Source organism: Pelophylax lessonae (assembly GCF_965119305.1).
Source record: "Pelophylax lessonae genome assembly, chromosome: 3".
NCBI classification, from domain to species: domain Eukaryota; kingdom Metazoa; phylum Chordata; class Amphibia; order Anura; family Ranidae; genus Pelophylax; species Pelophylax lessonae.
In genome coordinates this window covers 318,241,003-318,258,155 of record NC_138770.1, presented here as the reverse complement: position 1 = coordinate 318,258,155, position 17,153 = coordinate 318,241,003, and the positions used below count along the sequence as shown (strand labels likewise).

Sequence of the window (17,153 nt, the reverse complement as noted above, 5' to 3'; positions counted from 1 at the left end):
CTCTTCCAAAGGATGGTACTCTTCATAGACTGTAGAGAATGGACAGTTTAATGGATGTTCCTTCATGAAATGTACAAATTATGGTATTACTTTCACATTTATTCACTTTTCTATATCGCACTAACAGATGCAAAAAATCTTTATATCGTGCAAAGTTCAGTAAACCATAGCAACAAATTAGATCTTAACTTTTTATTTTTTGCTATTTGGCTAGAAGATGATTAGTAAATGGTTTCTATTAAAAAGTGTTACTAAACCCACAACAGTAACATTAGTTTGTATATGCAGTAAAGCATGCTTGTTTAACTTACTGTGGAACCTAAGGGGTTAATCCTGTGCATTATGTAAAAAGACTGTTTGATCCTGTCTTCTCTGATACTCCCTTTCTTCCACTGTCCCCAATCCATCTCCTGATAGTACAGAGCCTTGGGAAATGCTCAGTTTGGTGTGTATTACTAGAGGTTTTTTTTTTTTCGGGAGGGTGCATGTGTTTGGCACAGGGCCAATCACTGTCCACACAGAGGGTCAGGAGTCATGCGGCCTCACGGGACAGTAAGAGGAGAATGAAAACTCCTCCTACATGTTTTAACCTGTGCTTGGCCGGACACTGATAGAAGTCAAAAGACTGCTACGTACTGCTGATGAGAAAAGGTATTCAACAGTTTATATTCACTAAAATAATTGCATTTCCATGTTGTGTACTGTGGGAGACCAGATATAGTGAATGCAGGGTCTTGGGTTTAGTAACACTTTATTACATATTGAACATAGCTCTTTCCCTTATCCAAGAGAAAAGGTCAGATTCCCTTGAATTTGCCATCTTATTGACAGCGGATACCAATATTAAAAAGGCAACACAAAGTAAAAGGAGGCTGTTAAAGACAATGCATACTAGGTGCAGTTTTATGACTGATGTTAACTGCAAATAGCATAATAGACAGCTAGTTACAAAAACATTAAAGATGTATACATGGAAATATTTCTATTTTTTTAAGCCCAGTGGACTGAATAAAAGATACCCATAGACTCCCCCATCCATTCTAAACAGTGCGAATGGACAAATCTCCCACTGCTAGATACTATATTCTGACATCCAGCACTTGCGGGTGGTATCAGAATACCTGAACCAAACTGCATCTGATTGCCTGCAGTCACTGTTTGTCCAACTTTGTTCCACCCGGATATTTTGATTTCTCAGGAAAAACTGTGTTGAGACAGATCAGACACCTGACATTTTAGACACTTTGGGGGGACCAGTGACATTACTACAGTAATCAGTGCTTAAAATATGCACTGTTATTGTACTAATGACACTGGCAAGGAAGGGGTTAACACCAGGGGCAATCAAAGGGTTAAATGTGTCTCCAGGGGGTGCTTTCTAACTGTGTGAGTGATGGGTTTGCTAAATGAACACCTAAATAGGAGGAACACAGAATCCCTGTGTTCATTATTGACAGGGCAGCAGTCTGCTGTGTTTACAACGGCAGACTGCCCTTCTGTCTCCACGGGAACGATCGCGGGTGCCCGTCGAACTTCGCGGCTGTCGGACCTGCTGATTGGCTTCCCCTGTGGCCAATTAGCGTGTGCTCCCCCACTAGCGGTCCCGCAAAGCAACGTACAGGTACGTCGTTTTGCGGGAAAGAGCCAACCTGCCGCAGTAAGACTACTGCGGCAGGGCGGCTCGGCTGGGCATAATCACGTACATGTACGTGATTATGTGCACACAGCCTCAGCGGCGCACGCACGCCGCCGGAGCCACGCACAGCGGGAGCCAGACGGCGGCTGGAGTGGGCTCGATCACCGCAGGCCTCCCACAATCTTTAGAGAAACTGACAGGAGAGCCGCCTACCTATGTAAACAAACATAGCTAACACAGCTAAGCTGAAACACCGATCTCTGTGTGCCTGTCACAGACCCCCCCCACAGTTAGCAAGCACATTTAACCCCTTGATCACCCCCAGTATAAACCCCTTCCCTGCCAGTGTCATTTATACAGTAACAGTGCATAATATTGTATTAATGTTATTGGTCCCCAAAAAGTGTAAAAAATGTCAGTTACGGGTCCGATCTGTCCGCCACAATGTCGCAGTCCCACTAAAAATCGCTAATCACCGCCCTTACTAATAAAAAATAAAAAGTCCAAAAATCTATCAAGTCGTTTGTAAATGCTATAACTTTTGCACAAACCAATTAAAATACGCTTTTTGTGATTTTTTTTTTTTTTACCAAAAATATGTAGCAGAATACAAATTGGCCTACACTGATAAAAAAAATTAGATTTTTTAGATTTTTTTATTGGGAATGTTTTATAGCAGAAAGTAAAAAATATTGTGTTTTTTTTTTTCAAAATTGTCGCTCTTTTTTTGTTTATAGCGCAAAATCTAAAAACTGCAGAGGTGATCAAATACCACCAAAATAAAGCTCTATTTGTGGGAAAAAAAGGATATCAATTGTATTTAGGTACAGCGTTGCACAACCGCGCAATTGTCCGTTGATATTTTTATGGAATTTTTATTTATTTTTTTACTAGTAATGGCGGCAATCAACGACTTATAGTTTGACTGCAATATTGTAGCGGACAAATCAGACACTAAGTGACACTTTTTTGGGGACCAGTGACACTAATACAGTGATCATTGCTAAAAAAAAAAATGCACTGACACTGAAGGGGTTAACATCATGGGCGCTCAAAAAATTAAATGTGTTCCTAGGAGTGCTTGTTAACTGTTTAGGGGGTGCATTAACTATGGGAAGACAGAGATCCGTGTTCCTGCTTAGCAAAAGCACAGGATTACTATCTTCCCCACTAATAGAAAGGCGATCTGCCTTGTTTACATAGGCAGACCGCCATTTTGCCTCTCTCGGAAATGATCAACGGGTCCTGACGGACATTGTGTTTGCCAGACCCGCTGATTGGCTCCTGCTGTGTCCAATTCTGTACATGATTCTGTAAAGAGGAACCGCCGCCCCGCAGAAGATGTATGTGGGGCAGCCGGCAAGGGGTTAAACATTTAATATGTTTTCTATTGTGAATTAAATATGGATTTATGAGAATTAAAAATCATTGCATTCTCTTTTTATATAGATTTTACACAGCGTCCCAATTATTTTGGAATTGGGGTTGTAGTTCTGTTTAGACATACTGCATTTACAATCCCAATTCCAAAAAAAGTTGGGACACTGTACAAATTGTAAAAAAGGAATGGACTAATTTACAAATCTCATAAACTTATATTTTATTCACAATATAATATAGATAACATATCAAATGTTGAAAGTGAGACATTTTGAAATGTCTACCAAATATTGGCTCATTTTGGATTTCATGAGAGCTACACATTCCAAAAAAGTTGTGACAGGTAGCAATAAGAGGCTGGAAAAGTTAAATGTACATATAAGGAACAGCTTGAGGACCAATTTGCAACTTATTCGGTCAATTGGCAACATAATTCGGTATAAAAAGAGCCTCTCAGAGTGGCAGTGTCCCTCAGAAGTCAAGATGGGCAGAGGATCACCAATTCCCCCAATGCTGCGGCAAAAATTGTGGAGCAATATCAGAAAGGAGTTTCTCAGAGAAAAATTGCAAAGAGTTTGAAGTTATCATCATCTACAGTGCATAATATCATCCAAAGATTCAGAGAATCTGGAACAATCTCTGTGCGTAAGGGTCAAGGCAAGAAAACCATACTGGATGCCCGTGATCTTCGGGCCCTTAGATAGCACTGCATCACATTAAGGAATGCTACTGTAATGGAAATCACAACATGGGCTCAGGAATACTTCCAGAAGACATTGTCGGTGGACATAATCCACCGTGCCATTCGCCATTGCCAGCTAAAACTCTATAGGCCAAAAAAAAAGCCAAATCTAAACATGATCCAGAAGCGCAGGCGTTTTCTCTGGGCCAAGGCTCATTTAAAATGGATTGTGGCAAAGTGGAAAACTGTTCTGTGGTCAGAAGAATCAAAATTTTGAAGTTCCTTTTGGAAAACTGGGATGCTATGTCATCCGGACTAAAGAGGACAAGGACAACCCAAGTTGTTCTCAGTGCTCAGTTCAGAAGCCTGCATCTCTGATGGTATGGGGTTGTATGAGTGCATGTGGCATGGGCAGCTTACATATCTAGAAAGGCACCATCAATGCTGAAAGGTATATCCAAGTTCTAGAACAACACATGCTCCCATCCAGACGTCGTCTCTTTCAGGGGAGACCTTGCATTTTCCAACATGAGAATGCCAGACCACATACTGCATCAATTACAACATCATGGCTGCGTAGAAGAAGGATCCGGGTACTGAAATGGCCAGCCTGCAGTCCAGATCTTTCACCCATAGAAAACATTTGGTGCATTATAAAGAGGAAGATGCGACAAAGAAGACCTAAGACAGTTGAGCAACTAAAAACCTGTATTAGACAAGAATGGGACAAGATTCCTATTCCTAAACTTGGGCAACTTGTCTCCTCAGTCCCCAGATGTTTGAAGACTGTTATAAAAAGAAGAGAGGATGCCACACAGTGGTAAACATGGCCTTGTCCCAACTTTTTTGAGATGTGTTGATGCAATAACATTTAAAATCAACTTATTTTTCCCTTAAAATTATACCCTTTCTCACTTTAAATATTTGATATTTCATCTATGTTGTATTCTGAATAAAATATTGAAATTTGAAGCTTCCACATCATTGCATTCTGTTTTTATTCACAATTTGTACATTGTCCCAACTTTTTTGGAATCGGGTTTGAATTTTATTATATATAAAAAATGTGAATTTAGTGTAATTTTAGCGGAGCGGATTTAAATTTACACATAATCCTATGTAGGTAAATGTGTAATTCGCAGACGTTTCTCATACGTAAAGTAAAGTAATAAATTAAAAAATCATTTTGAAACTATCACTCAATATGCAAAGTTAAAAAAGTAAAGAAACTGATTTTTTTTTTTTTTTTGCAAATTCCTTTTACCTGTTAAAGTAATAATAAAACTGTATTGATATTAAAGCTAATTTAAAACCTTTGTTTTTGTTCAGTCATTTCTTGCTCCCTTCTGGAAAGTAAAATGTAAATACCTGTTAGCAGATTTACGGCTCCCTCTAGGTAATAGAAGGCTGATGCTTACTAGTTATATCTATAATGAGCGGTGGGGATCTATGTAGTGTAGAAGCATAAGTAATCAGAGTTTCATATTCTCTGATTCTGACCAGCAAATATTGACTTTACCTAAAGGGAAGCCTGAACTGGTCAGAACACAAAGTATCTGAGAGCAGTTAGCAATACTTTGAGCAGCCGGGGATGGGGGGGGATTTGTAAATTTAGCATTTGTAGTTTAACCTCTATTAAAATAAAACTAAGAAAAAGTATGTAGGCTGACCTTGCTGACAATATTAATTGCTTGGCTTTCAACAACTTCTGGGTCACAGACTTGGAGCAAGCATGCACATCAGGACATTTCAGGACAGTGATCTCTACTGAAAGTACTAAAGCTATATAATTGGCCAGGCAACCAACATTTTTGAAGGGGAGCAGCAATGACAGCCTTCATACTCCAGGATGCATTTTATTTAGGGGGTAAAAGATGTCTATTAGAAATTGTTATTGAATGTGACATGCATGTTATAAGGGCACACAATTGCTTGGCCTTGAAAACACACAGGTAAATGGTTGTAAACAGTTGTACACAAGCACAATTAGATAGCAGCATATAATTAGATTTACAGACACCTGTGTCCCCTTCTTCTCTCTATGTGATAGGAATCTCGCAGGTGGTAAAGGATCATGTGACCAAGCCTACAGCCATGGCTCAGGGACGCGTGGCTCATCTGATAGAGTGGAAGGGCTGGAGCAAACCCAGCGACTCTCCGGCTGCACTGGAGACTCACTTCAATTCATACTCCCATTTAAGTGAGGGAGAACAGGAGGCCAGGTTTGCTGCAGGTGAGAAAACACCAACACTAATGGATAGAGAATTATCAATATGGACCTTTTTACTCACTTTTTCTTCCACTGCTGCTTCTGTCGCTCGCTTTCATTTCCTCTCTTTTTTTTTTTTTTCTCTCTTGTATGCTCTCATAATGCAATGTTCTTGCTGTGCCTTTCATTGGAGGATCCTCTTCCTGCCATCAATTTCTCTTCTTTTATGTTTTGCTGATTGTTTTTGGGATTATATCTATGGCATTCATGTGCGATGATTCTTCCCACAATCCTCTGCAACTACCATATTTTCATTTTGGCCGTGTTGTACTGTATTTTTTTTTTTTTTTACCAATTTCTATTCACAATGGAATGCTACTTGCGTTGTGTATTTTTATTTTTTTCATTTCATAATTTGGTCTTGGTATCTTTGCATGCTTCCCGTAAATACAATACATGTGCACCCTTTCACTGTCGTTGTTTTCTGGGTTCTTGCTTTTATTAATCATGCACTATGGCTGTCTTGCTGCTGTTTCTGTTCCTCTTTTCTGTCCATTGTTTGTACATTACCAGGTGTAGCTGAGCAGTTTGCTATAGCAGAAGCCAAACTTCGTGCCTGGTCATCAATTGATGGAGAAGATTCCACAGATGATTCATATGATGAGGATCTGCAGCCCTCTATGGACCATTCTCAACCTGCAGGTGGGTAATGGCACAAACACACTCATGTGACAGTGAAAAATTTGAGTCTCTCCTGTACAAGAAGATATGGTCTTCAGGATGTGATCTACATCAGAGTTTCCTTTATTGGACTTGCCCTAGTTATATGAATTATACTGATGGCCACATAATTTATTTATGTCAGCAACAGTGATTTTCTGTTATTTTTTTTTTTATTTTTTATATACACCTCAAAGCATTGGGCTGGCAGTAAATCACAATTAGGGCTTTTTCACACGGTCCGCCTCCGTAGGCGGATCCGTGTTGCTCAGCGAGGATCGATCCGCGATCCCCGCTGAGCCGGCGGATGACAGCTCCGTCTCCGCTTGCAGAGCGGAGAGGGAGGTGTCTCAGTCCCCGCTGCCCTCTATGGGGGATCGGATGAGAGCGGACCGCCTGTCCGCTCTCATCAGATCCGATCCGATTACTGAACGGATGGAAAAATAGGGTTTCCATCCGTCCAGATTTCACGGACAGGATCGGATGCGGATGGCAGCGGGTGTCAGCGGAGGTGTCTCCGCTGACATCCGCTGCCCCATAGAGCTGCATGGAGGATCCGATCAGATCCGCCTAAAAAAACTGACAGGCGGATCTGATCGGATCGCCCGTGTGAAAGAGCCCTTAAAGAAGCCATGGATAATATCTGGACATTCAGGGGTGACTCAGATTATTTTATGCCTTACTGACATTAAACTGATAACCATATATTTTATTATACTAAGGTGGAACTCCATGTAAACAGATAAATGTGGTGTTGACATGCATATATGTAATTCTGTCCATCTAGTCATTTGATTTACACAGCTCTGCAAGGCTTCTATGGTGTAAACAGATATTGTGCCTATTTGATGTTTACAGTACACACATGCCACAGTCCTTGTGGTACAGTTTCCCTAACTGCTGCATCACACATGATGGTCTCACAAGCACATATAAACCACAAGTCAAATTTAAAAAATGTAACTTCTATAACATGTGTTTTCTGCACACAGAAAGCAAACACTTTAAGCCTGCCTTAAAAAATAACTTCATTAAAAACTGCAGCAGCTGAGACAATGCACAGTTTGGTCAAGACTTTGTGATGTACAAAATAACATGTACATTGCAGCCAAGTGGTCATGAATATATTTCTACATAGTACAGTGGGGAAAATTATTATTTGATCCCCTGCAGATTTTGTAATTTTGCCAACTTACAAAGAAATGAAGGGTCTATCATTTTTTTTTATAGGTGTATTTTAAATGATAGAGACAGAATATCAACCAAATATCTAGAAGAAACACATGATACAAATATTATAAATTGAGTTTCAGTTCGGTGAGTAAGTATTTGAAGACTCCCGAGGTTGACAGACTTCCTTCCGAATTCTACTCACAACATCAGGACCTGCTTGCTCCAAGACTTACCTCTCTATTTGCTCAGTCCTCGAGTTGGGCGATTCTTTGTCAAAGGCAGTAGTGGTGTTGGTGCTCAAACTGGGTAAGAACCCTGAAGAGTGCTCCTTATATAGACTGATATCCCTGATTAATGTGGATGCCAAGATCATGGCAAAGGTCTTGGCCTTGAAGTGTTAATTCACTGGGATCAAACGGGGTTCATGCCTGGGAAGGGCACCAACATTAACCCTCCACGTCTCTTCATGAGCTTATTGATCCCTTATGCTAATAGTAGACAAAGAGTCATTGCCTCCCTCAATGCCAAGGAGACATTTAATTCGGTAGAACGGGGGTTCCTGTGGGAGGTGATGCGTAGATTTTGACCTAAATTTTTTCAGTGCCCCCAGGGCTCGAATTGGCACTAATGACAGGCTATCAGGATTATTTCCGCTACAGAGGGGTATGCATCAGGGCTGTCCCCTTTGCCCTGGCACAACTGGGCATTCTCATTCCAGGCTCCCGATCAGTTAAATGGTTGAAGGTGAGTCCCTTTGTAGAAAAAAATCTCCACGTACACAGACGACAACCCCCTTTATCTGCATGATGCGGACTCCTCTCTTCGGGTAGCCCTTGATATATTTGTCAAATTTGGGCAGTTCTCCAGGAGTTCGCATTAATTGGGCCAAGTCCACTCTATTCCCTCTTGACCCCCAGGCACGGCTGGACATTGCAGAATCCCAGGTGCTATAGGTTGGGTACTTGGGTTTCCAGGTCTGGAGGAACTTCACCAGTTTTTCTGATCTGAACCTATCCCCCCCCTGCTATCCTGACTACGTGCTAAGTGTGCAATATGTGCAACCTTACCCTTGAACCTCCTGGGGCGTATCAGCCTCCTTAAAAGTTTTTTCTCCCAAAATTTGTTTGTCTTCTGTAACTCCCCTACCTGGATACCCAACTCATTTTTAAAGGAAGTAGACCGATATATGGGGTCTTTCATATGGGGCGTGGTGCCGCCCCCAGACTGGCGAGATAGTTTTTAGTTCTCCCTGTGCAGTTTGGTGACTTGGCACTGCCAGATCCCTGGATATACTACTGGGCGGCAGTTTTAGCCACCACCTGGTGGTGGTGTACACAGCCTTGTGCTAATGCTACAGTATGCCTCGAGGCTGCCACTCCGGGTTCCCTTCAGGAGCTGGGGAATATGGTCTGTCTGGGAAGTCGGGCTTACTCTGTCATGTTGCTCTCTACAAGGACTACACTCAGGGTTTAGGTAGTGGCCAGGAGAAGATTCCTTAAAATAAATACACGGTCCCCCTTTAACCCACTGTGGGGTAATCCTAATCTCCTGCATTTTCGCTTCCTTCCTGACCCCAGCTCTGGGCTAAACACGGAATTAGGACCCTGAGTGATGTTTTTTCGGTGGGTACTCTACTCCCTTTCTCAGACCTTAGGACCAAATTTAAACTACCACAATGGATGCTCTTTCTACATTTCCAACTTCACCATGTTGCACAAGCCCAATTTCCCATCCCCCCCAACCGAACCATAGGTCCCTTTGAGAAACTCTTGGCTCAAGAATCCCTATCTAAACCCTTATCCGGACTTGCTCTCTACAGATTCTCCCAAGATGGACAAACTATGGAAGTTATGGAAAACTGACTTACCTAACATCGACAAGGAGGACTGGGAAAATTGTCTTGAAGACCGTGTTCAATTGCTAATATCCTCACGTGATAAGTTATTACAGATTAAATTCTTAGGGTTTATTACACTTCCCAGAGACTGCATAGAATATTTCCCCTAAAGTTGCCAGAGTGTACACTTTGTGGGGAAGCAATAGGTACGCATCTCCACATGTTCTGGCGTTGTCTGGGAGTGGCCTGCTTCTGGAGAGAGGTGGTTGAACTTAGAAATCATCGTCTTCAGCTGGCCCTCCCAGTCACTCCTGAGTTTCTGTTGCTAGGTATCCAGGATGACGAGCAGAGGCCTAGATGCTCTAAGATACTTATTTCTTACCTGTTCTATTATGCTAAAAGAGAAATTTTACTTAGGTGGAATTCTCATTCCCCTCCATCCGTAGCTTCCTGGGAAAAATCTATTAGCACTGCTCTTCCCATGTAGAACTTGACCTACATCTGCAGGAACTGTCCTAAAAAGTTTGAGAGGGCGTGGAAGCCATGGACTGCGTAGGTGTACTGTACACCTCCTCACACATCTCTGCACTTTGCAGTGTGGCTTGAACGCCCTTCTTTGTGATCCCTTTATGTTCTGTCAACAGACATTGTTGTTTTAGACTTCTTACAAGTTTGTATTTACGGTTATTTCTGCTTTGTGGAATATGCTTTTCCCATTGTCAAAGTATATCACACTGCTTTGCTTTATTTCCATGGTGCTGAATGTGTACCATGTATTTGTTATAGTTGTCAATAAACATTCTGTTTTTTTAAAAAAATATATATATTTGATCCCCTACCAACCAAGAATAATTCTGGCTCCCACAGACTGGCTACAGTATGTGCTCATGTGGTAAACAAATTAGTCCTGTTAATTTAAGAAGGTGCTCCTAACGACAACACAGAATTTTTCTTCCATTCAAACCCATTGTCATGGGCAAGACCAAAGAGCTGTTAAAGGACATCAGGGACAAGATTGTAGACCTGCAAAAGACCTTCTTCCCTCAGCCAGAACACTTAAGATGGGTTGTGGATGGATCTACCGCATGACAATGACTCAAAACATACCGCCAAAGCAACAAAGGAGTGGTTTAAGAAGGTGCGCATTCGGGTGGTGTAGTGGCCTAGCCAGTCTCCAGACCTTAATCCTATGGAAAATGTTTGGAGGGAGCTGAAGCTTCGAGTTACCAAGCGACAGCCAAGAAACATTAACCACTTGCCGACCGCCGCACGACTATTTACTGCGGCAGTCAGCCCCTACTGGGCAAAGCGACGTAGGGCTACGTCGTTCGCCCACGAGCCTCTAGGGGGCAAGGGGGCGCGCTTCCGCCCCGCTCGTTCACTAACATCCCCGCGCGAGTGACCGGCGGCTCAGATGTCCGCCAGCCACTCGCAATCTCCCGCTGGAGAGGGAGAAAGGCAGGCGGCTAATGTAAACAAAGCCGCCTGTCATTCTCCCTGGTGTAACTGCAGAGACTGTACGATCCTGCTATGTAGGATCGTATGTTTCTGTGGTTACATCACAAGCCATGCCCCTTGACAGTTATAATCACGCCCCTAGGGACACACTTAACCCCCGTGATCACTAATAAAGTTAACCCCTTCCCTGCCAGTGTCATTTTTACAGTAACAGTGCATATTTATAGCACTGATTACTGTAGTAATGTCACTGGTACCCCCAAAAGTGTCAAAAATGTCAGTCAAGGGTCCGATCTGTCCACCGCAATGTCGCAGTCCCGCAAAAAAATCGCAGATCGCCGCCATTACTAGAAAAAAACAATAAAAATGACATAAATCTTTCCCGTAGTTAGTAAACGCAATAACTTTTGTGCAAACCAATCAAAATACGCTTATTGCGTTTTTTTTCACCAAAAATATGTAGCAGAAAACAAATTGGCCTAAAATATTAAAAAGTTTTGATTTTTACATTTTTTGGGGGAATTTCATAAAAAAATTTGAAAAATATTGTTATTTTTTCAAAATTGTCGCTCTTTTTTTGTTTATAGCGCAAATGGTAAAAATCGCACAGTTGATCAAATACCACCAAAAGAAAGCTCTGTTTGTGGGAAAAAAAGGACGTCAATTTAATTTGGGTACAGCGTCGCACGACCACACAATTGTCCGTTAAAATCACGCAGTGCCGAATTGCAAAATAGGCCCTGGTCTTTGAGCAGCCAAATCCTCCGGGGCTTAAGTGGTTAAGAATTTAGAGAAGATCTGTAAAGTAGAGTGGCCCAAAATCCCTCCTATCTACAGACAAACAAATGTTAAACTGCTTTATCAAACCAACGTTTTATAATCCAATTTAGCTACTTGTGTCCTTTAGAATAATATAGTAAAAGGGTGATAACCCTATTTCTCAGTTAGGTTTTGCAACTTCCAGTGCTGCCTTGTTCACCTCCAACACTAAAGCAGCACAAGCATCGGCACCTGCCCCGGGTCTGGGACACCCAGTATAGCTCACATGCCCTAACTTGCTACAGAGGTGCGGTTTATGTCTTCCGCAGCTCTGCAGAACCTGCTTCCCCTTCCATTACCTGAGACTTCCCATTGTCAATCATTAACTCTCTGTTAGGGTAGCCCCAAACCCTAATACTGCACACAGCTTCTTCAGCATTCAGCTAGCAGGAAGTGAACAAAGGCAGTGGGGCACAGACCGGTGGCTGGTAAAGTTTCTCATATTCATATAAGTGAGTACTCTCACTCACCATCAACCAATAATTAAAATCCAGCCAAGAAAACAGGCTATGAGGGCAGCTGTACCGGCAATTATACACTATCTCACTCTCAAATAATGCTAAAGACTTTCCTGAACCAAACACACTGGTGAGTCAAATACCTGGTCCCCCTCTTCCTTTTATTTCCTGTAGTGAAGTAAGGTTGACAAGAGGAACCACAGAAGATAGAGGGGGACCAGGTACCCAGCAGGGGTGGCCGTTCCTTCGGAGTGCATGCACTGATGTCGTCATGGGCTGCATATACAGTAAATATCTCCTAAACGGTGCACGTTTAGGAGAAATTTACAGTACCTATAGGTAATCCTTATTATAGGCTTACCTATAGGTACAAACAATCAATGGAAGTTTACTTCCACTTTAAAGTGCGGGAGATTAGACCTACCGACCACCACCTTTAGGTACTTCTGCTATCCGTTATTAGATTTTTTTTTTTATCATTTTTACTTTGTGTTCCATTATATGTTTATATCAAATATTTTAAAGTATATATACACTTGTTTTCACTTATTTGTGAAGAGAGCATAGGGCTAGCATTCATTAATAGTTTCTAATGTTTTTTTTTTTTCAAATTTTGGGACTAAAAACTATTTTTTATTCCTCTAGATTTTCTAAGTCCGGTGCAGAAAGATCTGATGTCATCCCGTGTATGCTGCTGTGACAGTGACTCCTCACGTACCTTGTCTCCTGAAACCCTGTGCTCCAGTCTGTGCAGCCTAGATGAAGAACAGCTGCTCTTGGGGTCTCCAACACAGCTGATTGAAGAGTCATTGCTCATCAAACCTCAGTCAGTCCTAGGTCCCTATGATCGCCTTCAAGATCTGGAATGTGAGGACTCTTCATATTCCATGTCCTTCTCTGAGTCTTGTTTAAGCCCCAGTGAGGACGAGCTAATTTCCTTTCCTCCAATAAGTCGAGGGTCAGGCATGCTCACTTTGCAAAGAAAGGGCTCAGATGTGGTGTCCTCTGGGGTGGTATCTCTAGACGAAGATGAAGAAGACCAACCCTGACCTGAAGTCACACTGCTACTGTTTCAACTGCTGTTAGGTTTTGTCCCTCTTTCTTTTTTCTGAGTATGATACTTATTTAAAAAAAAAAAAAAAACTTGGACTAAGCCGAGGGCATTAACTCACCTAATCATTTATTTTATTTTCAAATTCATTTGATTCGGATGTTTATTTAAAAGTAACATTCTGTTTTCTCTTCATAGTGACTTTTCTCTTTAATTTCCTAATTATTTTCACAATCTTGTGTCTCTGATTTATTTTATTACCTTTCTCACTTATTTTCTTTCAGAACAAATTAATTGCCTGTTTGACCTGTCTTAAGCATCTGGTCTGTTTTGCATGACCCTTGCCCTGTGGTACCACTCATCAGTGGAGGGCATTTAAGCTGTTGTCTGCATGTCTTACACCCCACTTAATCCACCTCCAGCCAAGCTGTTGGTGGTGGACTTCCCAATTGGGGACAGTGGCAACATGGCTTGTCCCTGTCATCTTTTTGGATTTGTTTCCAGCTCTTTGGTTCCCTGTGCTCCACAGATTCCAAACAGCAGATGAGATGAACATTGGGTATATTATGGAATCTGTGATTATAGTACAGCCTCAGGACTGTAAAAGGACTTGTGGAGCTCCGGTGACACTGTGGGGGACCCTCCTCCATGTGGGCTCTGCAGGCGCATGCTTTGTGCAGGGGAGACCCTTCTTTTCTAGCGTTTTGTACATGTCTGTTTGCTGCTCTTGGAAGGTCTTGTGCGGTAACATCGAAAGTTTGTAACTCATTTTCCTGCGTCTATGAAAATACTTGACCAGCTGTGTATATATAAAGATATATATAAAAAAAAAAAAAGCAAAATTTGTACATTATTACACAGAACTAGGATAACAACAGTGGAAGTCTGTTTTGAAGACCATGGTTTAAGGTATGTCTAAAAGGTATGTCTACATATACTGGCACATGCTTCACTTACCAATCACATGTCCTATTCTGATTTCTAGGGTACATTATCATGGCCTATTGAATGAAATTAGGAATAAGTATTTTATTTCCTTTTATCCCATTTCCTCAGTTTGCATTGGATTGCTTAAATAATAAAAAGTAGAACTTTATTTATTTCAAAAGTATTAAATATAGTAGGTATCAAAGTTTTGTTTGGCTAAATAATGCCTTTGTCACCCTATAACATGTTTTAGGCCCCTTTCACACTTGGGACTGCAAAGTCACATGACAAGTCCTACTCCATGATTTCCAATGAATATTGTTCATATCTGTGTGACTTGAAGTAGCAACAACTTCAAGGTAGTACCTGCACTACTTTGGTTTGATTTTGATGCGTTTTGAGGTCCATAGACCTCAAGATTACACAGGCATTGCTTCAAGTCCAGTCAAAATTGCGGCCAAAAAATTGCTTTTAGGTCACACAGATGTGAAAGGGGCCTCAAGCTGGATACACACTATACAACTTTTGTTGTTAGATTTCCTTTAGATTTACCTTCAACTATATAGTACAAGGGTCTGCTTGATTGCATACAAATTGAAAGAGTTTAGGTTTGACCTCATATTATATGGTTTTGGTAAATCTAAAGGAAAAAATCTAGGTACTTTCCACAAATACAAAGCACCGCGTTTATGAGTTAGACACATAGGTGGCTATTTATAAAAAATGTGTTGAATTGCATAAATCTGCATGTTTTGAGACCCCCATAAATCCTAAATTCACAACTTTACTAGCTCTTTAAAAAGCAGCCAACGTTTAAATTGAAAAAATAGTGAATTTGTCTTTTAAAATGAAGGAAAAAACAGTGGAGCCTTTTTAGAAAATTTGGAAAAGAACAAAAATTGAGGATGGAGCAAAACCTGCAAACTTGGAGGAAGAGAGAAAGGCTTGTATTCGTTTTAACCCACGGCTTTCATTGCAGTAAACTAACCATGCAGATGTTTTTGCTCACAGCATTCCAAACTCAGGTCACAAACGCAGTGTGTTTGCCTGCACTGATTCGGATGGTACAGAAGTACTATGCGATCCAGTTACATTGTGTTTTGTAAAGGAGTGCATGCACTACTTTTAGTCTAGTGAGATTTCAGCCCATTCAAACGAATTCCTGTGCGATCCGGGGTTTGAACCAGCCGTAAAAATTGCCATAAACAGACAAGATTACTCAGAAAAAAACAAAACAACTATTAGAACTTTTTAACCACTTAAGCCCCGGAGGATTTTCCTGCTCAAAGACCTGGACCTATTTTGCGATACGGCACTGCGTGACTTTAAAGGACAATTGTGCGGTCATGTGACGCTGTACCCAAATTAAATTGACGTACTTTTTTTCCCACAAACAGGGCTTTCTTTTGGTGGTATTTAATCACCTGTGCAATTTTTATTTTTTGCGATATAAACAAAAAACAGCGTAAATTTTGAAAAAAATAACAATATTTTTCAAATTTTTTTATATGAAATTCCCCCCCAAAAATTTAAAAATCTAAATTTTTTAACATTTTAGGCCAATTTGTTTTCTGCTACATATTTTTGGTAAAAAAAATGGCAATAAGTGTATTTTGATTGGTTTGCGCAAAAGTTATTGCGTTTACTAACTAAGGGAAAGATTTATGTAATTTTTATTGTTTTTTTTTTAACTAGTAATGGCGGCAATCTGCGATTGTTTTTTCGGGACTGTGACATTGCGGCGGACAGATCAGACCTCTGACTAACATTTTTGACACTTTTGGGGGTACCAGTGACATTACTACAGTAATCAGTGCTATACATATGCACTGTTACTGTAAAAATGACACTGGCAGGGAAGGGGTTAACTTTATTCGAGGGGGCGTGATTCTAACTGTAAAGGGGCGTGGCTTGTGATGTAACCACAGAGACATACGTTCCTACATAGCAGGATCGTATGATCTCTGCAGTTGCATCAGGGAGAATGACAGGCGGCTTTGTTTACATCAGCCGCCTGCCTTTCTCCCTCTCCAGCGGGAGATTGCGAGTGACCGGCGGACATCGGAACCGCCGGTCACTCGCGCGGGGATGTCAGGGAATGAGCGGGGGTGGGAGCGCGTCTCCAGCGGCACGCGCTCGCCCCCTGCAGGCTCCTGGGCGAGCGACGCAGTACTACGTCGCTTTGCCCAGGACGGGCTGACTGCCGCAGTAAATATACTGTGGGCGGTCGGCAAGTGGTTAAATGCTCTCTCATCACTTAACTGCAGCTGTTCATCTATGTATGATGTCCTTGTCAACATTACCAAAATATGTTCAGTCTATAATGCACACAGTGTTGCACATGATTTCACGTGTCTATACTAGTTACAGCAAAGTCATATGTAAGATGCATCAGTAACACTTCTGATAATTTATCATAAAGGTGTTGCTTACTTTTTACATTAGGGCACGCAATTTATGCTGGTGACTCACTATACTATAAGTCTTCGTAATACGTCATAGTGGTTATTATTCAAAATAAGAGTTAGTAAGAGCCCTATTTGTAAGAGCTCACATAATAAAAACGATGGGTAGCTCTGAGGAGATTAATATAAGTTTTTAGGTAGAGGGAAGATAGGCTTCCTGGAACAGAGAAGTTGTCAGGGATTGCCTAAAGACTGAAAGAATACTGATAATTATCAAAAATTATATTTTCATATGATAGATACACTTTAACTTGTTTAGAATTGCATATGATTAGTGCCCTTTTTTTCTGATGCTTTTTGCATGTAGACACATGCCAATTATTTAAATGCTGATGTTT

At 41.2% G+C, this 17,153-nt stretch overlaps 1 protein-coding gene across 2 annotated transcripts in view; it reads left to right on the top strand.

Annotated features, from left to right (window-relative positions):
* The window catches only part of FAM131A (family with sequence similarity 131 member A), a 131,015-nt gene extending 116,758 nt beyond the window's left edge, over positions 1-14,257 (top strand). For both annotated transcript variants that reach the window (XM_082252376.1, XM_082252375.1), the window contains exons 5-7: positions 5,749-5,931; positions 6,481-6,609; positions 13,018-14,257. In XM_082252376.1, coding sequence (XP_082108502.1) covers positions 5,749-5,931; positions 6,481-6,609; positions 13,018-13,421 — 716 coding nt within the window. In that variant the 3' untranslated portion in view covers positions 13,422-14,257. The remainder of the gene's footprint in view (positions 1-5,748; positions 5,932-6,480; positions 6,610-13,017) is intronic.
* The last annotated feature ends 2,896 nt before the right edge of the window (positions 14,258-17,153 follow it).